General features: G+C 39.6%; 1 protein-coding gene across 1 annotated transcript in view; it reads left to right on the top strand.

The window, feature by feature from the left end:
* Nucleotides 1-24543, top strand: part of RABEP1 (rabaptin, RAB GTPase binding effector protein 1) — a 96728-nt gene extending 72185 nt beyond the window's left edge. Inside the window, 9 exon segments of the mRNA XM_070389291.1 lie at nucleotides 3248-3341; nucleotides 3344-3363; nucleotides 8397-8495; nucleotides 12904-13044; nucleotides 16203-16392; nucleotides 17026-17081; nucleotides 19367-19465; nucleotides 20862-20978; nucleotides 21871-24543. Of these exon segments, the coding sequence (XP_070245392.1) occupies nucleotides 3248-3341; nucleotides 3344-3363; nucleotides 8397-8495; nucleotides 12904-13044; nucleotides 16203-16392; nucleotides 17026-17081; nucleotides 19367-19465; nucleotides 20862-20978; nucleotides 21871-21972 (918 nt within the window). The 3' untranslated portion in view covers nucleotides 21973-24543.
* The last annotated feature ends 4 nt before the right edge of the window (nucleotides 24544-24547 follow it).

The following is a 24547-nucleotide window of genomic DNA, read 5'->3' as shown; positions in this document are numbered from 1 at the left end:
AGACTAGAGATCTCTTCAAGAAAATTAGAGATACCAAGGGAACATTTCATGCAACTGCTGCTGCTGCAAAGATGGGCACAATAAAGGACAGAAATGGTATGGACCTAAGAGAAGCAGAAGAGGTGGCAAGAATACACAGAAGAACTATACAAAAAATATCTTCATGACCTAGATAACCACGATGGCGTGATCACTGACCTAGAGCCAGACATCCTGGAATGTGAAGTCAAGTGGGCCTTAGGAAGCATCACTATGAACAAAGCTAGTGGAGGTGATGGAATTCCAGTTGATCTATTTCAAATCCTAAAAGATGATGCTGTGAAAGTGCTGCACTCAATATGCCAGCAAATCTGGAAAACTCAGCAGTGGTCACAGGACTGGAAAAGGTCAGTTTTCATTCCAGTCCAAAGAAGGACAATGCCAAAGAATGTTCAAACTAACGCACAATTGCACTCATCTTACACGCCAGCAAAGTAATGCTCAAAATTCTCCAAGCCAGGCTTCAACAGTACGTGAACCATGAAATTCCAGATGTTGAAGCTGGATTTAGAAAAGGCAGAGGAACCAGAGATCAAATTGCCAACATCCGCTGGATCATGGAAAAAGCAAGAGAGTTCCAGAAAAACACCTACTTCTGCTTTATTGACTATGCTAAAGCCTTTGACTGTGTGGATCACAATAAACTGTGGAAAATTCTTCAAGAGGTGGGAATACCAGATCACCTGACCTGCCTCCTGAGAAATCTGTATGCAGGTCAAGAAGCAACAGTTAGAACTGGCCATAGAACTACAAACTGGTTCCAAATTGGGAAAGGAGTAAGTCAAGACTGTATATTGTCACCCTGCTTGTTTAACTTGTATGCAGAGTACGTCATGCAAAATGCTGGGCTGGGTGAAACACAAGCTGGAATCACGGTTGCTGGGAGAAATATCAATAACCTCAGATATGCAGATGACACCACCCTCATGGCAGAAAGCAAAGAAGTAAAGGGCTTCTTGATGAAAGTGAAAGAGGGGAGTGAAAAAGTTGGCTTAAAACTCAGCATTCAGAAAATTAAGATCATGGCTTCCGGTCCCATCAATTCATGACAAATAGAGGGGGAAACAATGGAAACAGTGACAAACTTAATTTTTGGGGGCTCCAAAATCACTGCAGATGGTGACTGCAGCCATGAAATTAAAAGATGCTTGCTCCTTGGAAGAAAAGTTATGACCAACCTAGACAGCGTATTAAAAAGCAGAGACATTACTTTACCAATATTACTTTACTATCTAGTCAAAGCTCTGGTTTTTCCGTAGTCATGTATGGATGTGAGAGTTGGACTATAAAGAAAGCTGAGTGCAGAAGAATTGATGCTTTTGAACTGTGGTGTTGGAGAAGACTCTTAAGAGCCCCTTGGACTGCGAGGAGATCCAACCAGTCCATCCTAAAGGAAATCAGTCCTGAATATTCATTGGAAGAACTGATGCTGAAGCTGAAACTCCAGTACTTTGGCCACCTTATGTGAAGAGTTGACTCTTTGGAAAAGACTCTGATGCTGGGAGGGATTTGGGGCAGGAGGAGAAGGGGACAACAGAGGATGAGATGGCTGGATGGCATCACTGACTTGATGGACATTAGTTTGAGTAGGCTCTGGGAGTTGATGATAGACAGGGAAGCCTGGTGTGCAGCAGTCCATGGGGTCACAAAGAGTCAGACACAACTGAGCAAATGCTGAACTTGCCAAATACAGTGCCTAATAGTGGGTTCCTTGATAACATTTAGAACATAATATAGAATTTCATGAGAGTAGACTTGTGAAAGTATATACAAGGAAAAAAATAATTTTTTTCTAATATTTTCAAATTGTTCTTTGGTTATTATGGAAATGCTACCCTAGTCTTTAAGCTTAAGCTGATTAGAATGATGGCTTAATATTTTCAAATGCCTTTGGCATGAATTTCCTCCGTGTGTGTGTGTGTGTGTGTGTGTGTTTGTTTAGATGCCTTAAAGGTAAATTTCTAAAGCTGTTTGTGAAGCTAATATAGCAATAGATGGCCTCTGGTAGTTTGGTACAGGAATGGGTCATCTTGGGTTCCATAGTCATGTCAGACATTTTGCTCTTGCTTCAGCTTGTAGGCACTTTGCTGGGTTCTGAGTGTTTAGATACAGAGAGAACACAGTACTGCCCATGGGGAGTTTTTAGTGTTTCAACCCAAGCCATCCTTTCAGTGTGGGTTGTTCTTGTACAAATAGAACTAGATGAGGAGTAGAGACATCTAACTTAACTATGGGATGTTAACTAGGGAAGGTTAGGGTTCAGTTCAGTTGCTCAGTCGTGTCCGACTCTTTGCGACCCCATGAATTGCAGCACGCCAGGCCTCTCTGTCCATCACCAACTCCTGGAGTTCACTCAAACTCATGTCCATCGAGTCAGTGATGCCGTCCAGCCATCACATCCTCTGTTGTCCCCTTCTCCTTCTGCCCCCAATTCCTCCCAGCATCAGAGTGTTTTCCAGTGAGTCAACTCTTCGCATCAGGTGACCAAAGTACTGGAGTTTCAGCTTTAGCATCAGTCCTTCCAAAGAACACCCAGGACTGATCTCCTTTAGAATGGACTGGTTGGATCTCTCAAGAGTTAGGGTTAGGGTTCAGCTAAGTTTGTTTTAGAGCTAGTAGGGAAAGGGTGTTGAAAGAGAGGAAAGATGTGAACAGTCATGAAGGAAAATTGTGTGTTCCAGGGACTGTGACTAGTTCATGTGGCTAGGCATAGGACGTGTGAGGGTCGGGAGATAGAGAGTTGGGGAAAATGGTGGGAAAAGAAGCTCCAAAGGGAAGGCCATGATGAGATCACTGAGGGGAGCAGTGTAATGATGACTGAAGGGGTTTAAATTTTATCTTGAAGACTTTGGGAGGCATTTAAGGATTTTAAGTAGGGACTTAATATGATTTGACTTTCATTTTAGAAATATTTATTGTGTTAGTGTGGATTGTAGACTGGAGGCTGAAGACAGATTAGAGTCAAGGAGGCCAGGGCCCTAGCCTAGAAGACATAGGAGAGGAAAAGCGTATATTTTCAAATGGATATGAAAAATGTATTGTTAACTGTAAAGCACAATGTAGTTAACTCATCTCAATTTTTTCCTAAATTGAAAAATACGATTCTCAGGAAAAAAGATTATATTTAAAATTTCCTGGAGCTAGGGATTTAAAAAAATTCTATGAAAATTCTGGTACTTCCTTCTAATTGACATTTAAAATTGCATAGGTGAAAAAACTACAGGTGATGCTAAGGCAAGCAAATGATCAGTTAGAGAAGACGATGAAAGATAAACAGGAACTGGAAGACTTCATAAAGCAGAGCACCAAGATTCCAGTCACCAGGTAAATGAGGGTTTTAGAATGTGACCCGTGGGAGATGACTGAGTTGTTTAAATGAGAGAGTTCTAAAAACAAAGTAATATTTTTTTCTTGCCCCGAAGATCTGACAGTTCTGTTATTTTCCATCAGATAAAAATATCTCAAACTGATCTTTCTCTGGTGTCTGTTTTACAGATTTAAGGAAAATAACTTTTGAAATAACTGATTAGTGAATAATCAGGAGGCTCTGGCTCCCTTTTCCCCTTTGATTTTTATTAGGTTTTTCTGCTGCATAAGAAACCTGCTGACAAAGATATTAGTTATCTTCTTGACTTTTTGAAAAAGTGTAGCATGCCTAGAAAACCCCCCAACCTTATATACAGATACACCAAACATACCTGAACTAATATCTGTATAACCACCAAGATTGACTGATAGAAACCTAGCTGCTGCTGCTGCTGCTGCTAAGTTGCTTCAGTCGTGTCCGACTCCGTGTGACCCCATAGACAGCAGCCCACCAGGCTCCGCTGTCCCTGGGATTCTCCAGGCAAGAACACTGGAATGGGTTGCCATTTCCTTCTGCAAGAAACCTAGCTAGTACGTCAGAAACCCTCACTTCCCCCCTCCGCTTACTGTTTTCTCCCCAGAAGTAAGTATAGCCCTAACTTAACACCGTTAGATTAGTTTTGTCTGCTTTTTTATTTTAACAAGTGAATTACATAGTTTGTATTCTTTTGTGTCTGTCTTTCTCCATTCAACATTGTGGCGTTCCTGGTTACAAATGTGTGGCAGTTGTTATTTTCATTGTTGTATAGTTGTACAGTTCATTATATGGTTATATTATAATTTATCCATCTTAATGTTGATTAGCCTTTGGGTTGTATACATTTCTGGGATATTATGAATAATTCTACTTTGAAATTTTTGTATAGGACTTTTTGCACATGTTGCTGCTGCTGGGTATATGCCTAGGAGTGGAATGTCTGGGTCAAAATGTTCAAAATGTATGTCAACTTTTGGAGATAATAGTGCCAGAAAGTGGTTGTATGAGTTTATACTCTCCCCAGCAAATTCCTGTGGGTCCACAGTCTTGGCAGATTTTGTTTTGTTTTATTTTAACTATAGCTGTTTTGGTGGGTGTGTAGTAGTATTTCATTGTGGCTTAGTTTGCATTTCTGTTATGACCATTGAGGTTATTTAGCATTTTTTGTGTCTATTTGCCATTGGGATATTGTTGTGTGTGTGTGTGTGTATGTATGAAATTACTTCTCAAGTCTTATTTTTTTTATTGGGTTGTTTCTCTCTCTCTCTCTTTTTTTTTTTTTTCTCTCTTTTTTTTTTTTGCTTGTTCTTCTCTTAGGAATTCTTTACATGATCTTGTTAGAACCTTTGCTGATGTGTCCTGAATGTCTTCTACCTAGTACCTTATGTTTTTGTTATTTTAATGATGTCTTTTGAAGAAGTTTATTAACTTTAATATAGTTAAATTTATTGATCCTTCTCTTTATGATTTAGTGATTTTTATCATGATCCTGGGGTTATGAACATATTTTCATATATTTTGTAGAAGCTTCATCGTTTATAGCTACCTGCATTTATATCCAAAATCCATCTAGAAGTGAGTTTTATGTATAAGCTATATATAAGGGTAAATTTTTATACATTCTTTTTTTTCATTTGGATAGTCCATTCCTGTACCATTTAGTGAAAGATTACCTTTTTATCATTGCTCTGCAAGATCATCTTTGTAAGCTATCAAGTGAACATACATGTGTGGGTCAGTTTCAGGACTCTATTTTAATTAATTAATCTGTTCACCTGTTTTTGTGCCAGATTCTGTGATAGTCAGTTTTTCACTTTTTTTTAGTTTTTATTTCTCTACTAAGAACCATGTTTTCATTCATTTCAAGAGTATTCACCTTTACTCTAGGCAGCATAGTTACAATCGCTACTTCAAAATCTTTGATAATTCCAATCTAGGTTGTCATGGGGTTGGCATATGTTGATTTTCTTTCCTGTTGAGAATTGGCCACATTTTCCTGATTCTTTCTATGTCAAGTACTTTTAGATTGATCTTGGAGAGTATGAATGTTTTTTTGTGAGACTGAGTTCTGTTATCCAGATTAGGTTCAGTTCATAAGTTCTGTCTTGCCTAGTGTAGTAGGTAGTTCTAATGTCAGTTCATTGTTGAAAGCCTTTGCCGTGCTTCTCTGACTGTGTCCCTGTGTGTATATAGCTCAGGGGTGAGTGTGAGACTTGTGCTGGTTCACGCACAGAATTAGGGCATCCTCTTCTAGCTTTCTCTCTCAATACCACTGTACTCTTCAGCTCACAGGGACCCTGTCCTGGCCCTGTGGTCAGAAAGACAGTTGTTTATCCTGTGCTGCTGCATCTCTTGTTGCTTTACAGTTGGAGCCGCTCTCAGATTCATGCTGGCAAGAAAATAGGAAAAAACCCCAAATAAGCAGTAAACTGCTGTATAAATTGTTCTTCTCATCTGCTTTTGTTTAGTTTTTAGAGTCCTCAGGTAGTTGCTTTTTGTATTTTACCCAGAAATTTTTGGGTGTAATCAGGGGAGAGAATGGCCTTGGTGGGCTTAGTCCCTCTTGGACAGTGCCAGAAGTCCATTCTCTTATATTTTTGTTTATTAGACGTATCTTTTTCTTCCACCTTCATTCAGGAAGGATACTCTGGCCAGGTGTAGAATTCTCAGTACTTACGTTGTTTTCTTTCAGCACTTTGAAGTTATTATTCCATTGCTTCTGGCTTCCATGTTTCTGATGAGAAGTCAGCTATCAGTCTTATTATTGCTCCTTTGAAGGAAAAATGTCATTTTTTCCCTAGCTCTTTTTAAAAATGTTCTTTTGTCTTTTGTTAACAATTGTACTCTACTATATACCTCAGTGTATTTTTCTTCATATTTCTGCTGTTTGGAGTTCACAGGGTATCTTGGGTCTCTGAACCAGTGTTCTCACATCATAATTGGAATTTTCTCAACCATATGTCTCTTTAAAAATTTGTTTTTTATTGATACAGTAAAGTGCATAACTCTCAAGTGTACAATTTGGTGAGCTTTATTTTGTGGACAGTTTTACCAGGTAATAAATTATCGTCTGCATCAAGATATAGACCACTTTTAATACCTTTATGTTCTTTACTAATAAGTAAATACCCTACCTGCTGTATTTAGAGGTGGCCAGTATTCTAGCTTTTAACACTATGTTTTTAGTATTGCTTGTTCTTGGACTTCATGTGAATGGAATCATATGGTGTGTAGCCTTTAGGATCCAGTCTGTTTGGTCATTGTGTCTGTGAGACTTATCCATACTGTTCTGTGTATCAGTGGTTAGGTTTTTTAATGCTGTGTATATTCTGTAACATGATTATAGCATAGTTCATTTATCCATTCCACAGTTGAGAGATATTTGGATTGTTTCTGGTTTTTGACTATTGTGAGTGAACATACTTTCTAACATTCTTGTACATGTCTTTTAGTGGACATGTGGACTTATTTCTCTTGAGTATGTGTAGGTGTGAAATTATGGAGTTTTTGCATAGGTTAATTTTAACTCTACCATTTATTTCCATTGACTGTTACGGTCTTCAAATATTTTTTGTATGTTAGACGTTAGCATTGCATCTACATGGCTTCTTTAATCTTCTTTATTTCCCATCATTTTTGTCTTTATTATCGTCAGATCACTGATTTTCTCTTCCAGTAGGTCTAATCTAAATTTATTCATTGAATTTTTAATAATTTGGATAATTGCTTTTTTTAGTTTATTATTTCCATTTGGTTGTTTTTATTGTTTCCATTAAATCTCTGGTGGGGCTAAATTTCTAAACAGATCAAATACAGCTATTTTAAAGTCTGCTTTTAATAACATGTGGATTCATTGTAGATGTGTTTCTGTTTTGTTTTCTATCATTTCCTTTTGTTTTTTTTATCATAGTCTTTTCTTGTGAATTCTTACTTGAGTGCTAGACATTATATATGAAAATTGTTGAAATGAAATAATTTTTCTTAGAGGCAGACAACTAGTTGTGGGTCACCAATAATCCAGTCATGGATCACCTTAATTTGTTTACAGGAATTGAGATTATATGAAGTTGTGAAGGTTGATTATTTTAAATTCTTTCCTTATACTCTTGGGTATGTCCCTTTGGGGACCCAATCCAAAGTGCAGGGTGTTACCAGGGATTCCTGTGTAGTGGGTCTTGGACTCTTTTAACTTTTGCCCCTCTTCCTGAGGCTCTGAGACACTCTGCTCCGTTTCTCAGTGTCGCATCTGTTATTTTTGGAATTGGCACGTGCTTCTGGAGAAGAGCTGTTGCAGAGGCTGCATCCAGTTCTCCAAGTGTCCTCATTCTGGTCCTCGGCTCTGTGATTATTTTTTGCCTTATTTTTGTCTGGTTTTCTTAATTCTCAACAGGAAGGTTGGTTCACATTACATATTTTGTTACTACTGGAGACAGAATTCTGAAACTAATCATTTTTAAAATGTCTAACCAAATTTATTTTTATTTTACCAGTCTTATATACAAGTCATCAACTTGTACATAAACCCCTCATCGGGAACATTAAACTAATTCAGGGGAGTTTCTCATGTATCTCTTCTCTTAAGTACATCATCTTGGAAGACTGCAGCTAGTTCAGAGAAGATTTGTTTATCCTTTAAACTGTGTGGGTTTTTGTGTGTGTGTGGACAGTTTCAAATTTTTTTTTATTTTTAATTAACTCTTTTAAGAATAATATTTATAACTGGGTCACATGGATTAATATCTGTGTCTAGAGACCATATAATGCGTTGTCCATGTATGGCAGTGGGTGACCCCTGGGGAGTTTTGGTACTGCCGTGTGTCATCTGAAAGGCTGAGATGTTTGTACACAGTGGGTCCACACATATTTGTTGAATGATAGATGAGTGGTGTTTTATGAACTACTAAAAAAATCAATTCTGGACATTAAGCAGGAGATGGTAGAGTTAGTTTCAGAATAGCCAGATTCCTAATAGCCATATTTTCTGTGTATGATTTTTTTTTTTTTTTCTTTCAAGATCTCTGCACTTGTCCTAAGAGCCCAAGCATCGGAAATCTTACTTGAAGAGTTACAGCAGGGGTTTTCCCAGGCAAAGAGGGATGTTCAGGAACAGATGGTAAGTTAACAGTTAAATAAACATTAACTATGGTAAATATTTTGAGTAAACTCTAAGAGATCATGGAGGACAGAGGAGCCTGGCATGCTGCAGTCCATGGGGTCTCAAAGAGTAGGACATGACTTAGGTGACTTAACAACAACATATTAAGTGCATTCTATCTTGAAATAATCTTTGATATGACTTTATCTTCCTGGCCAAAGTGGTTCCTGTTATGTTTTTCAGAGCCTACAGAACATTAGTAATGAACAAGATTATGTAAAGAGATTATTCTTTTTTTAAACTTACCTCTTGATTAAAAAAAATGATCACATTTAACTTACTTTTCTTTGATTTGAGAAATCTAAACAAAATAAACTATGGGCCAGCATTTAATTTTCAGTTATGAATACAAGTTAAATGTTAACCTCTAAAAGCCCTAGGAGAGGTACAGCTTTTGAGCAGCTACTGCACTTTTCCTGGACAGCTGACTTATTAAAAAAAAGAAAAAAGCCTCAGTAATTTCATAGGCATTATGATATGATAAAAGTGCATCATAATTGCTACAGTAATGGAGAACTTCTAGAAGGCTGTCAGTTTTGAGAGGAATAGGAACAGATAGCTTCCCAAACAAGAACTGCCTGGAACCTCTGCAGAATTGTTCTCCAGCTTTGGGCCTCCTCCTCCCCAGGCAGGCTCCATTTGCCTTTTCTTCCATTTTCTCAGAGTTGGAGCCCTGCATCTGACGGCCCTTTGTAAATTACACCAGTGCTGGTCCTGCTGGAGTGATCCTGCAGAGTTGCCTCTTGTCCATCTCCTCCAGGGATGACAGGAAAACACACAGACCCTAGATTGTATGGTAATTGTTTGTTTTTGAGGGGCATTGGGTCAGTATATGAATGGCCTTGAGCTGACCCCTGAATACCAGCCCTGGTCTTTTGAGGAACATCTCATTCTCAACATTGACTGGAGAGTTTCATGTCTTTTCATTAATTAGAGACTATGAAATAATAATCTGACCTCAAAAACAGTTAAATGCTGGCAAAGTTTCATTACTCAGTTTCTCCTCTTCAGAGAAGAGTAGCTACGGTAATGGTTGGAATCTTGATATCTCCCACTGTTTTGAAAATTTTCAAACTAAGAGATGTTTATGTTTATGGAATGAACACTCATAAGATCTTCACTTAGGCTTACCAGTTAATATTTTGCCACATTTTGTGTGCTTCCAGTTGTTACTCAGTCTCTTTCATATATATGTATGTTATATAATGTACATGTGTATTTGTTTTTTTTTTTCTGAGCCATTTGAAAGTAAGTTGTAGACATCATGACACTCCTAAATGTCTCAGTATGTGTCTCCAAAGAACAAAGAAGTTGTTCTAGGTAATCACAATACTGTTACTATGTGCTTAAAATGTAACTATTGTTCCCCAAAGCCCTTGATTGTTTTAGTGCTCCTTTTACTTTTTGATCAAGGAACCAGTCAAAGATCACATATTGTTACTTTGTTGTCATGTCACTTTATTCTTTTAATCTAGAATAGTCACCCACTTCTTTTTTTTCCTTTGGCATTTACAACATTAACATTGTTAATAAGAGTCCAGACCATTTGCCTTGTAGAGTGTATTTGATTATTTCCACATGGTCAGACAGTTTGGAAAGAATACTACATGGATGAAATGATTCAGTGGAAAGTTCATAACAAGAGGCATGTAATGATGGGTGGTTCCGTTGTTGGTGACATTAAGCTCCATCACTTGGTTAAGATGGGGACACAGTAGTTTTAGAGTGATTACATTAATATTGCTACCAACAGCAAACCTATTAAGTGAAGTTCAGCATTTCTTTGTTGGCCCTCCATATCCATTGGGTCCGCATACGTGGATGCAGAGGGCTGGCTGTAAGTGAGTTGAGTATCTCACATTTGGTATGGGAGCATGTCTTGGAATCAATACTCGGTGGATACCAAAGAACAACTGTAGTTCTTTTTACTCTGAGAATGTATCCCAGGTGAGGATTTATAGTCTGGGTGTTGTGTTTAAAAATTACTTGAATTGGTTTTTCTTTCTATGGTTGTGTTATCAGTTTGAATACAGTTCAGTTTAGTTGCTCAGTCGTGTCCAACTCTTTGCAATCCCATGAACCGCAGCACGCCGGGCCTCCCTGTCCATTACCAATTCCCGGAGTCCACCCAAACCCATGTCCATTGTGTCGGTGATGCCATCCAGCCATCTCATCCTCTGTCGTCCCCTTCTCCTCCTGCTCTCAATCTTTCCCAGCGTCTTTTCAAATGAGTCAGCTCTTCGCATCAGGTGGCCAAAGTATTGGAGTTTCAGCTTCAACATCAGTCCTTCCAATGAACACCCAGGACTGATTTCCTTTAGGATGGACTGGTTGGATCTCCTTGCAGGCCAAGGGACTCTCAAGAGTCTTCTCCAACACCACAGTTCAAAAGCATCACTTCTTTGGTGCTCAGCTTTGTTTATAGTCCAACTCTCACATCCATACATGACCACTGGAAAAACCATAGCCTTGGCTAGACAGACCTTTGTTGACAAAGTAATGTTTCTGCTTTTTAATATGCTGTCTAGGTTCGTCATAACTGTCCTTCCAAGGAGTAAGCGTCTTTTAATTTCATGGCTGCAGTCACCATCTGCAGTGATTCTGGAGCCCAGGAAAATAAAGTCAGCCACTGTTTCCACTGTTTCCCCATCTATTTCCCATGAAGTGATGGGACCGGATGCCATGATCTTCGTTTTCTGAATGTTGAGCTTTAAGCCAATTTTTTCACTCTCCTTTTTCACTTTCATCAAGAGGCTTTTTAGTTCCTCTTCACTTTCTGCCATAAGGGTGGTGTCATCTGCATATCTGAGGTTATTGATATTTCTCCCAGCAATCTTGATTCCAGCTTGTGCTTCTTCCAGCTCAGCGTTTCTCATGATGTACTCTGCATAGAAGTTAAACAAGCAGAGTGACAATACACAGCCTTGACGTACTCCTTTACCTATTTGGAACCAGTCTATTGAATATAAACACAAGCAAATGGAGCTGTGTATTACATTTTTGATTTTCTTCTTTTTTGATTTACTCTTTTGTTTTCTGAACAAGCAACATGGTTCATAAATCAGAACCATAAGCATATGTAACCACTTAGAAATTTCACTGCCATTCCCTCATCCTTTCACTCAGTTCCCACCCACTCCTATCCATGATATTTTACAAGTATTCTTGGTTTATCTTTGTTTTCCTCGTTACAGTAATAAACAAATATAAACATATTCTCTTTTTCCCTTCTTTCATATCCAAAAGGTAGTAGAGTGCTAATGTTTTGTTGGGTTGAAATTAAGCATAAGGCAGCATTCTGGTCTGAAATAAATAAGAGCTGGTAGAATTAACCAAAACTTTTACATGACCTTGCCTTCCTACCAGCAGCCTGGTTGTCCTTCAGGATGCAGTGGTCACCTTCTGTGGGAAATCTTCTTGAATCCTCTCTGCTAATTAGATGCCCTTTGTCCCTTTATCACTGCGGTACCCTTGTCTGTTACAGCACCTGAAGTATGGTTGGGTGATTCTGGGTTTACTTGTCTTTCCCTCCACTGCACCATGAGCTTCTCTAGGGCAGTCTGTTGGTTATCCCTGTTTCCCATAGGCAGTAAAACGCTTGGTTAGAATAGTAGCTGCCAAACAAATGTTGAAGGTAGAGTAATCTTGTTAAGTGTATGTTTTAAGTTCAATGGTTAGTATTAAAAGTTATCAGAAATACTTTTACAGAATTGTATCTGCAGTTGTATCTGCAATTGTACGTTATACTCAAATTAGCTGACTGACTTTTATATTGATATAAATTCACAGGAAATACCTAAAATTGTTTTATACGTCAGCCAGCAGAAAAAGTAAGAACACGTTCCATTTTAAGAATGAGCTCCTCAAATGCCCTGTATTTCCTAATATTTCGGGTCCTTGGGCCACTCACTGTGGTCCTGAGCTTGAACACGTATGTGTGTAATGAAAGATGAAGTCACTGCTTTCTGTTTCTCCCTACTTCCTGTGGGATGCCATGCTGTGAGGATAGGAGTTGTCTTGGAATATGCACTGTGTTTGATACAAGTCTCAATTATGTAAACCTCTTCCATTGAGCTAGAGATGCTGGTCCTAGGGATGTGGGGGAAGAAATTCATTACCTTCAAACCTTTGGTAGAAACAGTGGAGAATGAACTCAGGTACTTGCTTCATTTCCTATCCCCTTGAATATATGTAATGGCTGTAAGTCAGTAAATCTCTGATCTACTTTCTGTGAGTCTTACAGAGCTTTGTCATGTACCCTCCATCCTCAGCCCTTATTTCGTTTGACCTTTGTTTTTCACTGGTGCAGTTATCAGCAGACAAGATTTACCTTTCTGGCTGTGATTAGTGTCTGTTTCTATTTTAGGCAGTGCTGATGCAGTCACGGGAACAGGTTTCAGAAGAACTGGTGAGGTTACAGAAAGATAATGACAGTCTTCAGGGAAAGCATAGCTTGCATGTGTCATTACAACAAGCAGAAGACTTCATTCTCCCAGACACTATGGAGGTAACTTGTTTTCTATATGATCAAAAATGTAAACACCTACATTTTCTGAAATGTCTAAAATTCTTCTTTTTAAAAAAGTTTACAAATAAATGCTAGAGAGGGTGTGGAGAAAAGGAAACCCTTCTGCACTATTGGTGGGAATGTAAGTTGGTTCAGCCACTGTGGAGAACAGTATGCAGGTTCCTCAGAAAACTAAAAATTGAGTTTTCACATGATCCAGCAATTTCACTCTTGGGCATATATTTGGACAAAACTGTGATTTAAAAAGATACATGCACCCCTATGTTCATAACAATGCTATTCACAATAGCCAAGACGTGGGAACTACCCAAATGTCCACCTACCGAAGAATGGATAAAGACAATGTGGTACATAATATACAATGGAAAATAGCCATAAAAAAGAACAAAATAATGCCATTTGCAGCCACATGGATGCAACTGGAAATGTGGCCAAAAAAAAAAAAACAGATTTTACTGAGATATAATTCACTTACCAAATAATTTACCTGTTAAAAGTGTACAATTCAATGTTTTAAAATATATTCTCAGATGTGTAGCCATCACCACAGTCATTTTTAGTACATATTCATAACCTCAAAGAGAATCCCCTTACCTTTTATTCAACCCTTCCTCCTCAAGCCTTAAGCAACAACTGATCTACTTTCGTCTATAGATTGTCCTTTCTTTCGTATGAATGGAATCATATAATTTGTGGTCTTTTGTGTCTGGCTTCTTTCATATATCTTTTTGTTTTCAAGGTTCATTAATGTCATATAACATGTTACCAGTATTTCATTCATTTTTATGACCAAATAATACTCTACTATATGGCTGTTTTGTTTATCCCTTTGTCTACTAATGGACATTTGGGTTGTTTCCACTTTGGACTATGAATATGTTGCCATAAACATTCACGTATAGGTTTTGGTGTGGACATATGTTTTCATTTCTCTTGGGTTTAAACCTAGGAGTGGATCTTCTGGGTCATTTCTCCACATTCTCACTAATAATCATTGTTATCTCGCTTTGTGATTATCACCATCCTGGAGGGTGTGAAATGGTGTCTCATTGTAGTTTTGATTTCCATTTCCCTAATTTGCATTTCCCTAATGGTTATTGAGCATCTTTTCATATGTTTATTGGGCATTTTTATATCTTCCTTGGAGAAATACCTGTTTTAAGATCCTTTGCTTACTCTAAAATTGGGTTGTTTGCCTTTTATTTTTTTGAGTTATAAGAATTCTTTATAAATTCTAGATATAAGTACCTTATCAGGTAAATAAAATGAGTTACAAGTGTTTTCTCCCATTTTATGGATTGTCTTTTTCATTTTCTTGATGGTGTCCTTTGAAACATAAAAGTTTTTAATTTTGATAAAGTCCAGTTTATCTCTCCTTTTCTTCTGTTGGCTTATGCTTTCAATGCTGTATCTAAGAATCCTTTGCCAAATTGAAGGTCTCTATTATTCTTGCAGGATAATTGAGAATGCACCAGAAATGAAATACTTGAAGGGGGTCTCCATGCTGGCTCCTTGTGATGTTAGGTTTTCTATATAGCACTTAGGATACAGCACACTCCTTCTTTCTTCTGGTAACTTTTATAACACTTGATCACTTCCATTCTTTTGTGGTTGTGTGAATCAGGGCTGCGAGGCCTGAAGTTTCTTGAGACATTCATAACTATCTCAACTTTTTCCAGCCTTTATATTCATGTTTAAAAATCTTTCAATATATGAAAAATATCATCTTGGGCTAAACCCAAGTAAACATAAATCAAATAGGCAAAGATGAGATTTCATAAAGCAACTCTCAAAATAGAAAAATATTTCTTGTAATATCTTTTGGTCTTTTTTTTTTTAAGAAATTTATAATTGTTAAATTTTAAAAAGTCAGACATTACAGAGATTTATAGCTTTGTAAGTAACAATGTTTCCTAATCCTGCCCTATAGATTCATCCCCTACTGTTTGGACCTCATCCTGTTTTCCTGTATAGATGTTAACATGACTTATATTTTGTTCTTATTTACTTATTTACACAGGCTCCATTGCCTGCCCTTCCTTTTAGCTCCTTGCTGTCTCCCTCTCCTTTCCCTGCCCTCCCCCAACCTGTGGTCTCAGCTCAGGTTACTGACACTCTGAAGAGCTCTCTATCCTTTCTGAACTGGTGACTGATATCATCAGGGAGAAAGTTTTGAGGACCTGTCTACTTTTGCTGTCAGTATTCCACTTTCCTTGTCAAACTTTTCTCTTGGCAGGAAAGATTCCTCTCTTCCATGTTCTATAGAGACTTTTAATACCTAGATTTTTAAGAAATGCCAAGAATCCTTGAAGGTTATAACCATTCTAGCCTGTAAAGCTTGATTCTTTAATAAATCTTAATGAAATTTTTCTTGATACAGATTTTCAATTACTTTTTTTCCTGCTGTTCTTTTATTATTTATATATTTATATATTTAATTATTTTATTTTATATTTATTATTTATATACATTTGGTAGTTATCTAAGAAGCCCAGTTTTTACTGTAGGGTTGCTTTAGGATATAATTGGGAGGGTTTTTAGAAGAAGACAACTACAATTTAGGGAAAAAGTAAAATAAGACTTAAACTGAATTTATTACAGAAAATTTATTACACCTTAGAAAGCCTCTCATTGCATACTTGCCTCAGACCTAACAGTACTTTGCCTTTGTGGTAGATGTTCAACAAGTGTTTATTTGAATGAACAAATAAATAAGTATATTTTGTCATTTTGGAGTTTACACTTGTTACTGAGTTTCAGTCTTTTTGGTCCTCATTCACTAACTCCTCTCAAATTTAAGCAGATAATAGTGGAAGTGTCTAAGCTATTCATAGTGAACCCCACATTGTAAATCATCCAACATTTTAATTTTTACATTTATGAAACAGTTTTGAGGGAAAAATATGTAGTTCACAATATACATTTTTTGCTTGGCAATGTTATCTTATTTCTATAACATACTGAATATTAACATGGCATGACACCTGCCTCTTGAAGCCCATAATGGGTTGGGTTCAAAGTCCTAAGTTTTGAATTAAAATAATATCTGAAGTTCTGGTTGCAGAAAATCTTTAGCTTTTTTTGTTTATTTTCTTTCACCCTTAAAAACCCAATAACTATTTGTTTCTTGGATCCAGGCACTCCGGGAGTTGGTATTAAAATACCGTGAGAATATCGTTAATGTGCGGACAGCAGCGGATCACATGGAAGAGAAGCTGAAGGCTGAAATACTTTTCCTGAAAGAGCAGATTCAAGCAGAACAGTGTTTAAAAGAAAACCTTGAAGAAACTCTGCAGCTAGAAATAGAAAACTGCAAAGAAGAAATAGGTGAAGATAAAAGTGATGTAGTTTAGAATTGGAGGCACTAAATAAAACTTTTCTCTGGTTATAAGAAGTAGTACATAGTCTTGGAATGTAGAAAACAAAAAGTATAGGAAGGAACTAAGTAAGGACTCAATCCCTTTTCCCACATGTTCTGATATAGCCCCTGATAAGGAGTTTAAAAAAAAACAAACCCAAACTCATCTTTTTAGGAGCTCTGGTGGCCTCTCTGGCAGTTACTAAATAGACAGGGAACTCAGGACTTGAACCCAGACACTGGAGCTTGTGAGACGATAGGTGGCAGTTCCTTCAGAACTTAGAAGTGTTAACAGACTTCTGCCAGGGTTACCCCGCCCCACCCCACCACATCGTGAAGTGTCGGTATTTGAGGCAGAGATAGTTTATGCCATGGTGTTCATTTGTGTGCGCTCTGACTTTGACATGAGCTTGAATGTTACACTGATTGGTTGGGGATAACTGTGAGAAGAGGATGTTGGTCCCCCCCCACCACCCTACTGACTGTGTTCAGTACATTTGACTCGTTTTGTTGTGAGATTGAGCTGTGGTACAAAAGGGCATTTTAAGATTTAAATGCAAAATAATCAGTAAATGCTAACATGTCTCCTTTTTTCCTCCTAGCTTCCATCTCTAGCCTAAAAGCTGAATTAGAAAGAATAAAAGTAGAAAAAGGACAGGTGAGTTTCACAAGTTTCAAATTGATTCTGTCAGCAGCTAGTAGGTATTTATTGAGTCCTACTGTGTTAGACTCAAGGTATAAAGTATAGTTAGAACATAGTCCCTGCCTTCAAGGAACACCCAGGAAAAGTATAGTAGAATATGATGGAATATAGTGGCTGATGACAGTAGAGACCATTTGGTGAGAGCCTGCTCTGTGTTGGCAGGAAGAGATACAGGGAAGACTGAGATGTGACTTAGTCTGGAGCTTCCACTGCGGTGGGAAGACAGGCAAGGCATGGTCTTTTCTTTAAAGGATATTTATTTGGCTGGTTTAAGTGACTGCGCTGGGTCTTAGTTGTGGCATGTGAGGTCTAATTCCCTGAACAGGGATCGATCCTTGGCCCCCTGTATTGGGAGCATGGAGTCTTAGCTACTGGACCACCCAAGGCATGGTCTTGACATGATACATACTTAAAGCTACCATGGAAATATGTATGAAGTCTGTTACAAACAGGAGGTGATGTTTTCCACCTGGCTTAGTCTCCGTCTCTTAGACATCATGAACACCTTTTGGTAAATGACCCCATTCAGCTCATTGGCCTCATAATTCCTTGAGTCAGTGACCTTTACCTCCACCCAGCCCTTCCTTCCCACACTCCTGCCTGCACTTTGCCCCACTTCTGAAGTCTCACTTCAGGCTCGTATCTCCTGACCCCAGTCTACCATCTTTCTAGCCCTTTATCCTATAGGTTTGTCTGAGAACCTCATTCAGACATTCAGTTCCTTGAACTTTTCCTTTTCTTCTGGTTTTAGCAGCTTCCTCATGACTTTGCTTTCTTTGCTTCTAAGTGGCATCTGACAGGGCTTGTCTCTTTAGCTAGTCTCCCCCAGGGCCTGCAAGCCCCCTCGTACCTTGTCCTTCTGCTGACCTTACTCGCTATGCCCAACCCCGGACTAATCCTGGTGTCCACCTTCTCTGGCTCTTGGACCACTGGAAGGAGTAACATGCCTGCTCCTGGTGCCACGTGTTGCTCAGTAGCTTTTCGTCTGTTCTTAGTTGTTCCCTTCTGTTCCCTGCAGTGGCTGTTCAGTCACCACTCACCTCACCTCATGATGGCCTTGTACCCCTATCATAAGCAGGACCATCTTCAGCTCTTGCCTCTGCAGTAACATGTTTGCCTTTTTCCTCCCAGTCTTCTCTTTTCTTGCATCATAAAGGGTGATGACCTGATTCTGACCAGTCTTCTGTCACTGCACATGTGCTTTGACTGAACCACTCACGTCTTTTCCTGGCATCTTCGCTATCTTCCTTTTACTGTGGGCCTTGAACTTCTATGTGTTAATTGGTTTTTTCCATTTTGCATAACCACGCTCAGATGCCTCCTAGTAAAGAGGGGAGGTTTCTCTTTGAATTGCACTTCTTTCTCCAGCTACCAATCTTTCTTCTTCCTTTTATGCCCAGAGTTCTTGAAAGAGTCATCTCCACTACCTGACCTCCCAGTCATTCCTCCACCCCCTGCCATCTGGCTTCGGCCCCCCTGTGCTGTCAAGGTTGTGCTGGCAGGAGTCACCAGTGTCCCAGTGTGTCTGTCTGTCCCACTCCCACTGTTTGGATTGACGTCAGTGCTCACCTGACTCATCGTAACAGCCTAACTTCTTTCCCTGACTCCAAAATGTATCCATTTCCAATTCATTTTTGTATTGAAACCAAGGTGATCTTTAAAGATTATAAACTTGACTGTGAGCCAGTCTGGTTTAAAACCCTTCAGTAGTTCCCTTAGCCCAGTTGGGCTCCCCAGCTTCACCACTGCCTCTTGGGCCTCAGCCTCCAGGGCCAGCACCCTGTGCTGTGAGGTAGCAAGAACTCAGCTCAGTTCCTTAACTCATTATTTTTATGTGTCAACTCCCTCCTTTTGGAGTCTCTCTCCACCTTCTCCCCTTTACAACCCCTTTAAGGGTCAGATGTCATCTCTTCAGGGAAGCCCTTGCCAACTTTTCTGGCAGAGTTAAGTGCTTCTTCATCCATGGTCATATGCCACAGTTAAGTTACACGTCTGTCTGTCCTGCAGCACATAGGAGGTACCTAATAAACGTTTAATAAAAGAAACAATAGGTCTTGAAGAATAGATTGAAAATCCACAGATATCAGAGGGTAAGGAGAAGATTCCAAGCACAGCCAGTATCCAAGGCCTAGGAAGACGAGCACTGGGTGCAGTTCTTCAGGCTGCGGGCTCCTCTGGCAGGCGTGCTGTCACCTGCAGGGAGCTTCTGTGTTTCAGCTTTTTCCTTCTTAATTTTACAGTTGGAGTCCACATTGAGAGAGAAGTCTCAACAGCTTGAGAGTCTTCAGGAGATGAAAATGACATTGGAAGAACAGCTGAAGAAAGAAACTGCTGCTAAGGTGAAACATTGTTGTTGGTAGTTTCCTTAAAAAAAAACAAACAGGGACTTCCTGGTGGTTCAGTGGCTAAGACTGTGCTCCCAATGCAGGGGGTCCAGGTTCGATGTCTGGTCAGGGATCTAGATCCGACCTGCCACAGCTAGGAGTTTGCATGCCACAGCTAAGACCTGGCCCAGCCTAATAAATAAATAATGTTTTAAAAACCCACAGCAATGTAAAGGATGTAGGAGCACATCTTCCCTGTTTAAAAAAAAGCCCTGCTCCTTTGATAGAGTCCCCTTCTGAGAGCTGGTGATTCTCCGCTTCAGGGAGAAAATGGATTTCTCTCTTCAGAGCTGGGTTAGGTCTCTGCACACTGCCAGCTTTGCGGGTCTCTGTCACAGACCCCGCTGGCTGAAGGCCGTGAACCAGACTTGGCACCATTGAAGCCAGAGACACTGCTCTGGAAGTGCCATTCCATTTGATTGATTTTATCCAATGGTGCACTGAATCATATTTGCTGCCCACATTCTGATTAGTCCTGTTAGAATAAAAGTGCATGTGGCTAATTGTGGGGGAAGTTTGCTTTCAGGGGGGCTGTGATCTGACCTTTAAATGTAAAAATATTATTTTTTGATAGTCCTTTGATTTTAGAAAGGCTCACACGCACGGGTCCTGATGGAGTTTCTGTCAGGAAGACTGGAGATAGCAGGGCTGCCTAAGGCTGACTCAGAGGATTTTCCTGGCAGATGCTTAACTGTCGTGATTATCAGAGAAAAGCCCTAAAGTTTCTTTCCCTGTTGCTATGATAGCTGTTGATCTTAACAGCAGCTAATTTTTGATGATTAATCATTATCAGTGGGCTGCTGGGGGTGAGAGGTGGGGCCTGCACTTTCATTTTAATTTGGCTCTAATACTTGATTCACTTTAGGATCTAGAGCAGGTAGTTTAAGCAGCTTGCACCCTTGCCTTGTGAAGACAGAAATAAAGGGAGACTAACACCATCTTACAGAGAAGGCAATGGCACCCCACTCCAGTACCCTTGCCTGGAAAATCCCATGGATGGAGGAGCCTGGTAGGCTGCAGTCCATGGGGTTGCTAAGAGTCGGATACGACTGAGCGACTTCACTTTGACTTTTCCCTTTCATGCATTGGAGAAGGAAATGGCAACCCACTCCAGTGTTCTTGCCTGGAGAATCCCAGCGATGGGGGAGCCTGGTGGGCTGCCGTCTATGGGGTCGCACAGAGAAGGACACGACTGAAGCGACTTAGCAGCAGCAGCAGCAACACCATCTTAAAGGGTTACAGGCACCATTTTTTCTCTCTTGCAGTAGGAAACAAGAGCTGCCCGGGTTCCCTGAGTGACTCATCTGTGGCTTTCCAGCATTAATCCTCATTCAAAACTTGTATTTTTTAGGTTACTGTCGAACAACTAATGTTTGAAGAGAAGAACAAAGCTCAGAGGTTGCAGACTGAACTAGACGTCAGTGAACAAGTGCAGAGAGATTTCGTAAAGCTTTCTCAGACCCTTCAGGTGAGGCATTTGGGAAACCCCTAGATGGAACACCGAGGAGGCACTTTCGGGGTTCTTGGCGTCCAGGAGAATTTTCTAATCCCTGACTCAACCTCTGACAAAACTTAGACTAGAGACTATGGCTGCCCCTGCCCCATATTCCTGCCTGGTCATTTCAGCTGGAAACCTGTCCCTCCATTGTCCCTCACACATACCCCTTTTTTTCCTCCTTGCTGCCCTTAAGGGTGGTGTGTAAAGCCCTTACATGGCATGTAAGACTTTTCTCAACCAGGCCTCTCTCTCTACACCTTACATTTTATACTGTTATAATTTTTAAAAACTACTTGTGGTTCCTTGCACCCAACATGGTGTTCCCTCTGGAAGCACCCTTGTCTCATTGCCCCCTTGTTCCTTCTTCCAAGGCCCTGCTTATTAGCTTTTTCCTCCCCGTGGAACCCTCTTTGAGTCCCCAGGCATGTTTAGTATATTGTGCTGAAATTCTGTAAAGCTTGTTTGTTCCCTCAACTGAACTATGGCTTCTCAGGGATCAGGTCCCACTCATCTCCATGGTCCCAGTGCCTTACACTGGGTCTGTTACACAGCAGCTGTGGGGAATTATTTCTTAGTTTGTTTTTAATCTTTTTAAAACTTATTTTTAATTGAAGGATAGTTGCTTTACAGTATTGTATTGGTTTCCTCCAACATCAACATGAATCAGCCATAGGTATACATATGTCCCCTCCCTCTTGAACCTCCCTCCCAGGAATTGTCTTGAATTTACTTGTTCTTGCTGCCGCCTTTGAAGTGACTTGTCTCTGGTTGAGTTAGTCTCCATTTCAGCTCAACCAGTCACAGTAAACCAGAAAGTCAAGCAAGAGCCACCCGCACTTATGTCACTGCGTTATTTCTCTAGGTGCAATTAGAGCGGATCCGACAGGCGGACTCCTTGGAGAGAATCCGGGCAATTCTGAATGACACCAAACTGACAGACATTAACCAGCTCCCCGAGACATGACACCCTCATGGCAGGACTCTAGCCTGCACTTCGGGTTTTTAACTCATCTTTAGAGCAACATTAATTATTATTTAACTCTTAACTGAAGAAGTCACACACACAAAAAGGAAGACTGGAGCAATGTTTAATTCTAGTGGGAGGAGACTGTGCAGCACAGGAACAGCAAACAGCCAGGGTAATTTGCAGCAAAAAGACCTTTCAGACGGGAACACTAACCAGACTCCAGACTGGATTCCAGCGAGTGTGGGATCAGACTTGGTGACGGAGAAAGTGCTGTTTCCTTGCCTGCCTTATCCGACATTTCCCTGCCCTAAAGCACCCTTCTAATAGTGTTTGAAATGACATTTCCTGTTCATAGATGTTGGAAAAGAGAATTTTTTTTCCTGTTGTCTAGAGTTCATCAGTAAACAGTATTCAGCTAGCAGACAGGTGTAGTATGCGGTATGAATATTTTATATTAAAATATGAAGTTTGAGAGCAGGCCATTGGCTAGTGACTGTATTTCCTAGCTCAGTGTATTTTTTTTAAACCATTTTATCTTGTGTTGGTGGACCTTAAATGCTACTGAAACTTGCCTGAGAACCATAAGACGGTGGCAAACAAAATCAATTCAGTTGGAACTGAATTAAGAGAATTTGAAAACTTGGCTGGGGCTATATGTATTGGAAGTTGAGGTTAAAGGAAAAGCACAAGAAACTGTTTGGAAGCACTTTTTCTGCTACCTGGTAAATTTCGTGGACCCACAGGTACCAGGGTCAAGCTGAACCCACACCATCTACTCTTGAAAACTTTTAGTTATTGGATCAGTGGAAGAAACATTAATAAAACAAGCTATGTCTGACAACACCTAGTATAAATGTATAAGTCTGCTGCTTATTTTATTTTCAACTTGAATCAGTGGATTTGAGTACTATTTGTTTCAAAAGTGTCAGATACAAAAATGGTGATAACTAGGTTTGGCAGATACCTGTTTTGTATTTTTCTTTTGTATTTTAGACCTGGAGTGTGATGATGCTTATGGTGAAGTTGGGGAAACCCACCTAGTTCATCAGTTTGGAAATCTGCTTTGTCATTTCTATGAGGTTAAATTCCGTTCCTGTGTGGAGAAAGCGTCAGTGGACAGGTTGTCTTTGCCGTAGCCTTATGAAGTGTTGCAGAAAGCACAAGAATGGATGTGTGTTCACTGTTTACCTGCAAGTACTGTTAGCCAGTGGAAGGCTATGCTGTTTTATCAATAATTCATCATACAGGTGGTTCAAGAGTAAAACTCTTATTTTCAAGTACTTTTTGTGATTTGGTGGTGTGAAGGAACTATGTGGGAATTAAGTGGATTAGGTAGATTTTCTGGCTCAAGTAAACCTACAACTTGAATTGTCTTTGTTATAAATGAAGTCATAATGAACTAGCCCTAAAGATCTTTATTTCTGTCTTCCATAAGACAAGATATGGCCTACATACCTCATTCCTTGGGCTACTGCTGTAGTCTTACATTCATGATTATGAATTTGAAAGTAAATACTAATTATGGAAATAGTGCTATAGGCCTGCATGCCTGAAACATTTTAATTGGTTTAAAGTCCTTTTGTAGAATGGGGTACTTGATTTCCTTTAAAGGAAACATGTTTTCTCATTGAATTACAGGGAATTTTTATTAATTCCAAAAATGCAATCACTTTAAATTATGTAAGTATAAGATCAGTTCCTTGGATAAACTCCAAGCTCATTTGTTTTAGGTTATTAAAACTGGCACTGTAGTAAATCAAGGTGGATAATTCATAATCTTCCTGAATGAACTGAACTACAGCTCCCAGGGAACTGCTAGGCTGAGACTGGGCACCTTGCTCATGTTTTTCTCCATAAGATGGTTCTGGGCCAATAAAATCATGATTAGGAAAGTGTGAGCGTCTTTACAGTTGCAGATGCAAATTGTTGGAACCCACTTTTTGGAGAAAAATCTGCTAAAAAACAGACTAGGTTTTGTTAACAATCTCTTTCTGGTATGAAACACCTCTTTAAACTGGGTTTTCTGTATAAATGGGAAACTGATTTGGAAGGCAGTGTTTAGCCCTCCAAGACAAACGAAAAGGTCGGGTTTCACAAGTGTTCCTGTGCTTGTATTCAGTCCATGTACACATGTTCCCACGCATGTCTAACCTGATTTTACCCCTTACCTGTAACCTACCTTACCATGTGGCTTTTCATCGGCAGTCACTTAGCCATTTCTAGGCAGGTATAGTATTACCTTTCGGAACTCATATTTGGCAGGTATAAAAATATTAAAGCTAAAGGACAAAACCATATACTGTATACCAAGCTCTGTTTCTCCATTTGAGATCCTACATGTGCACCTCACACCCATCAGTGACATGTACGGGGACACAGCACAGTCCAACTCAGCTCTGAAAGGTAATACATGCCTGTCATGGAAGTGAGCCAGCGGTGGCCTTGCAACCGTGGAGCCTGAGTTCCGCTCTGAAATCTGTATTTCAGATTTCAGGTATAACCATTTGTTAACTGTACTGGAGGTGTGTCCTTAAGAAGTGTTCAAATTAAAAAAGCTGCTGCCTAGTATACT

This window comes from Bos mutus, chromosome 19 (genome assembly GCF_027580195.1).
Source record: "Bos mutus isolate GX-2022 chromosome 19, NWIPB_WYAK_1.1, whole genome shotgun sequence".
Taxonomy (NCBI): domain Eukaryota; kingdom Metazoa; phylum Chordata; class Mammalia; order Artiodactyla; family Bovidae; genus Bos; species Bos mutus.
This window is presented reverse-complemented; position numbering and strand designations above follow the sequence as displayed.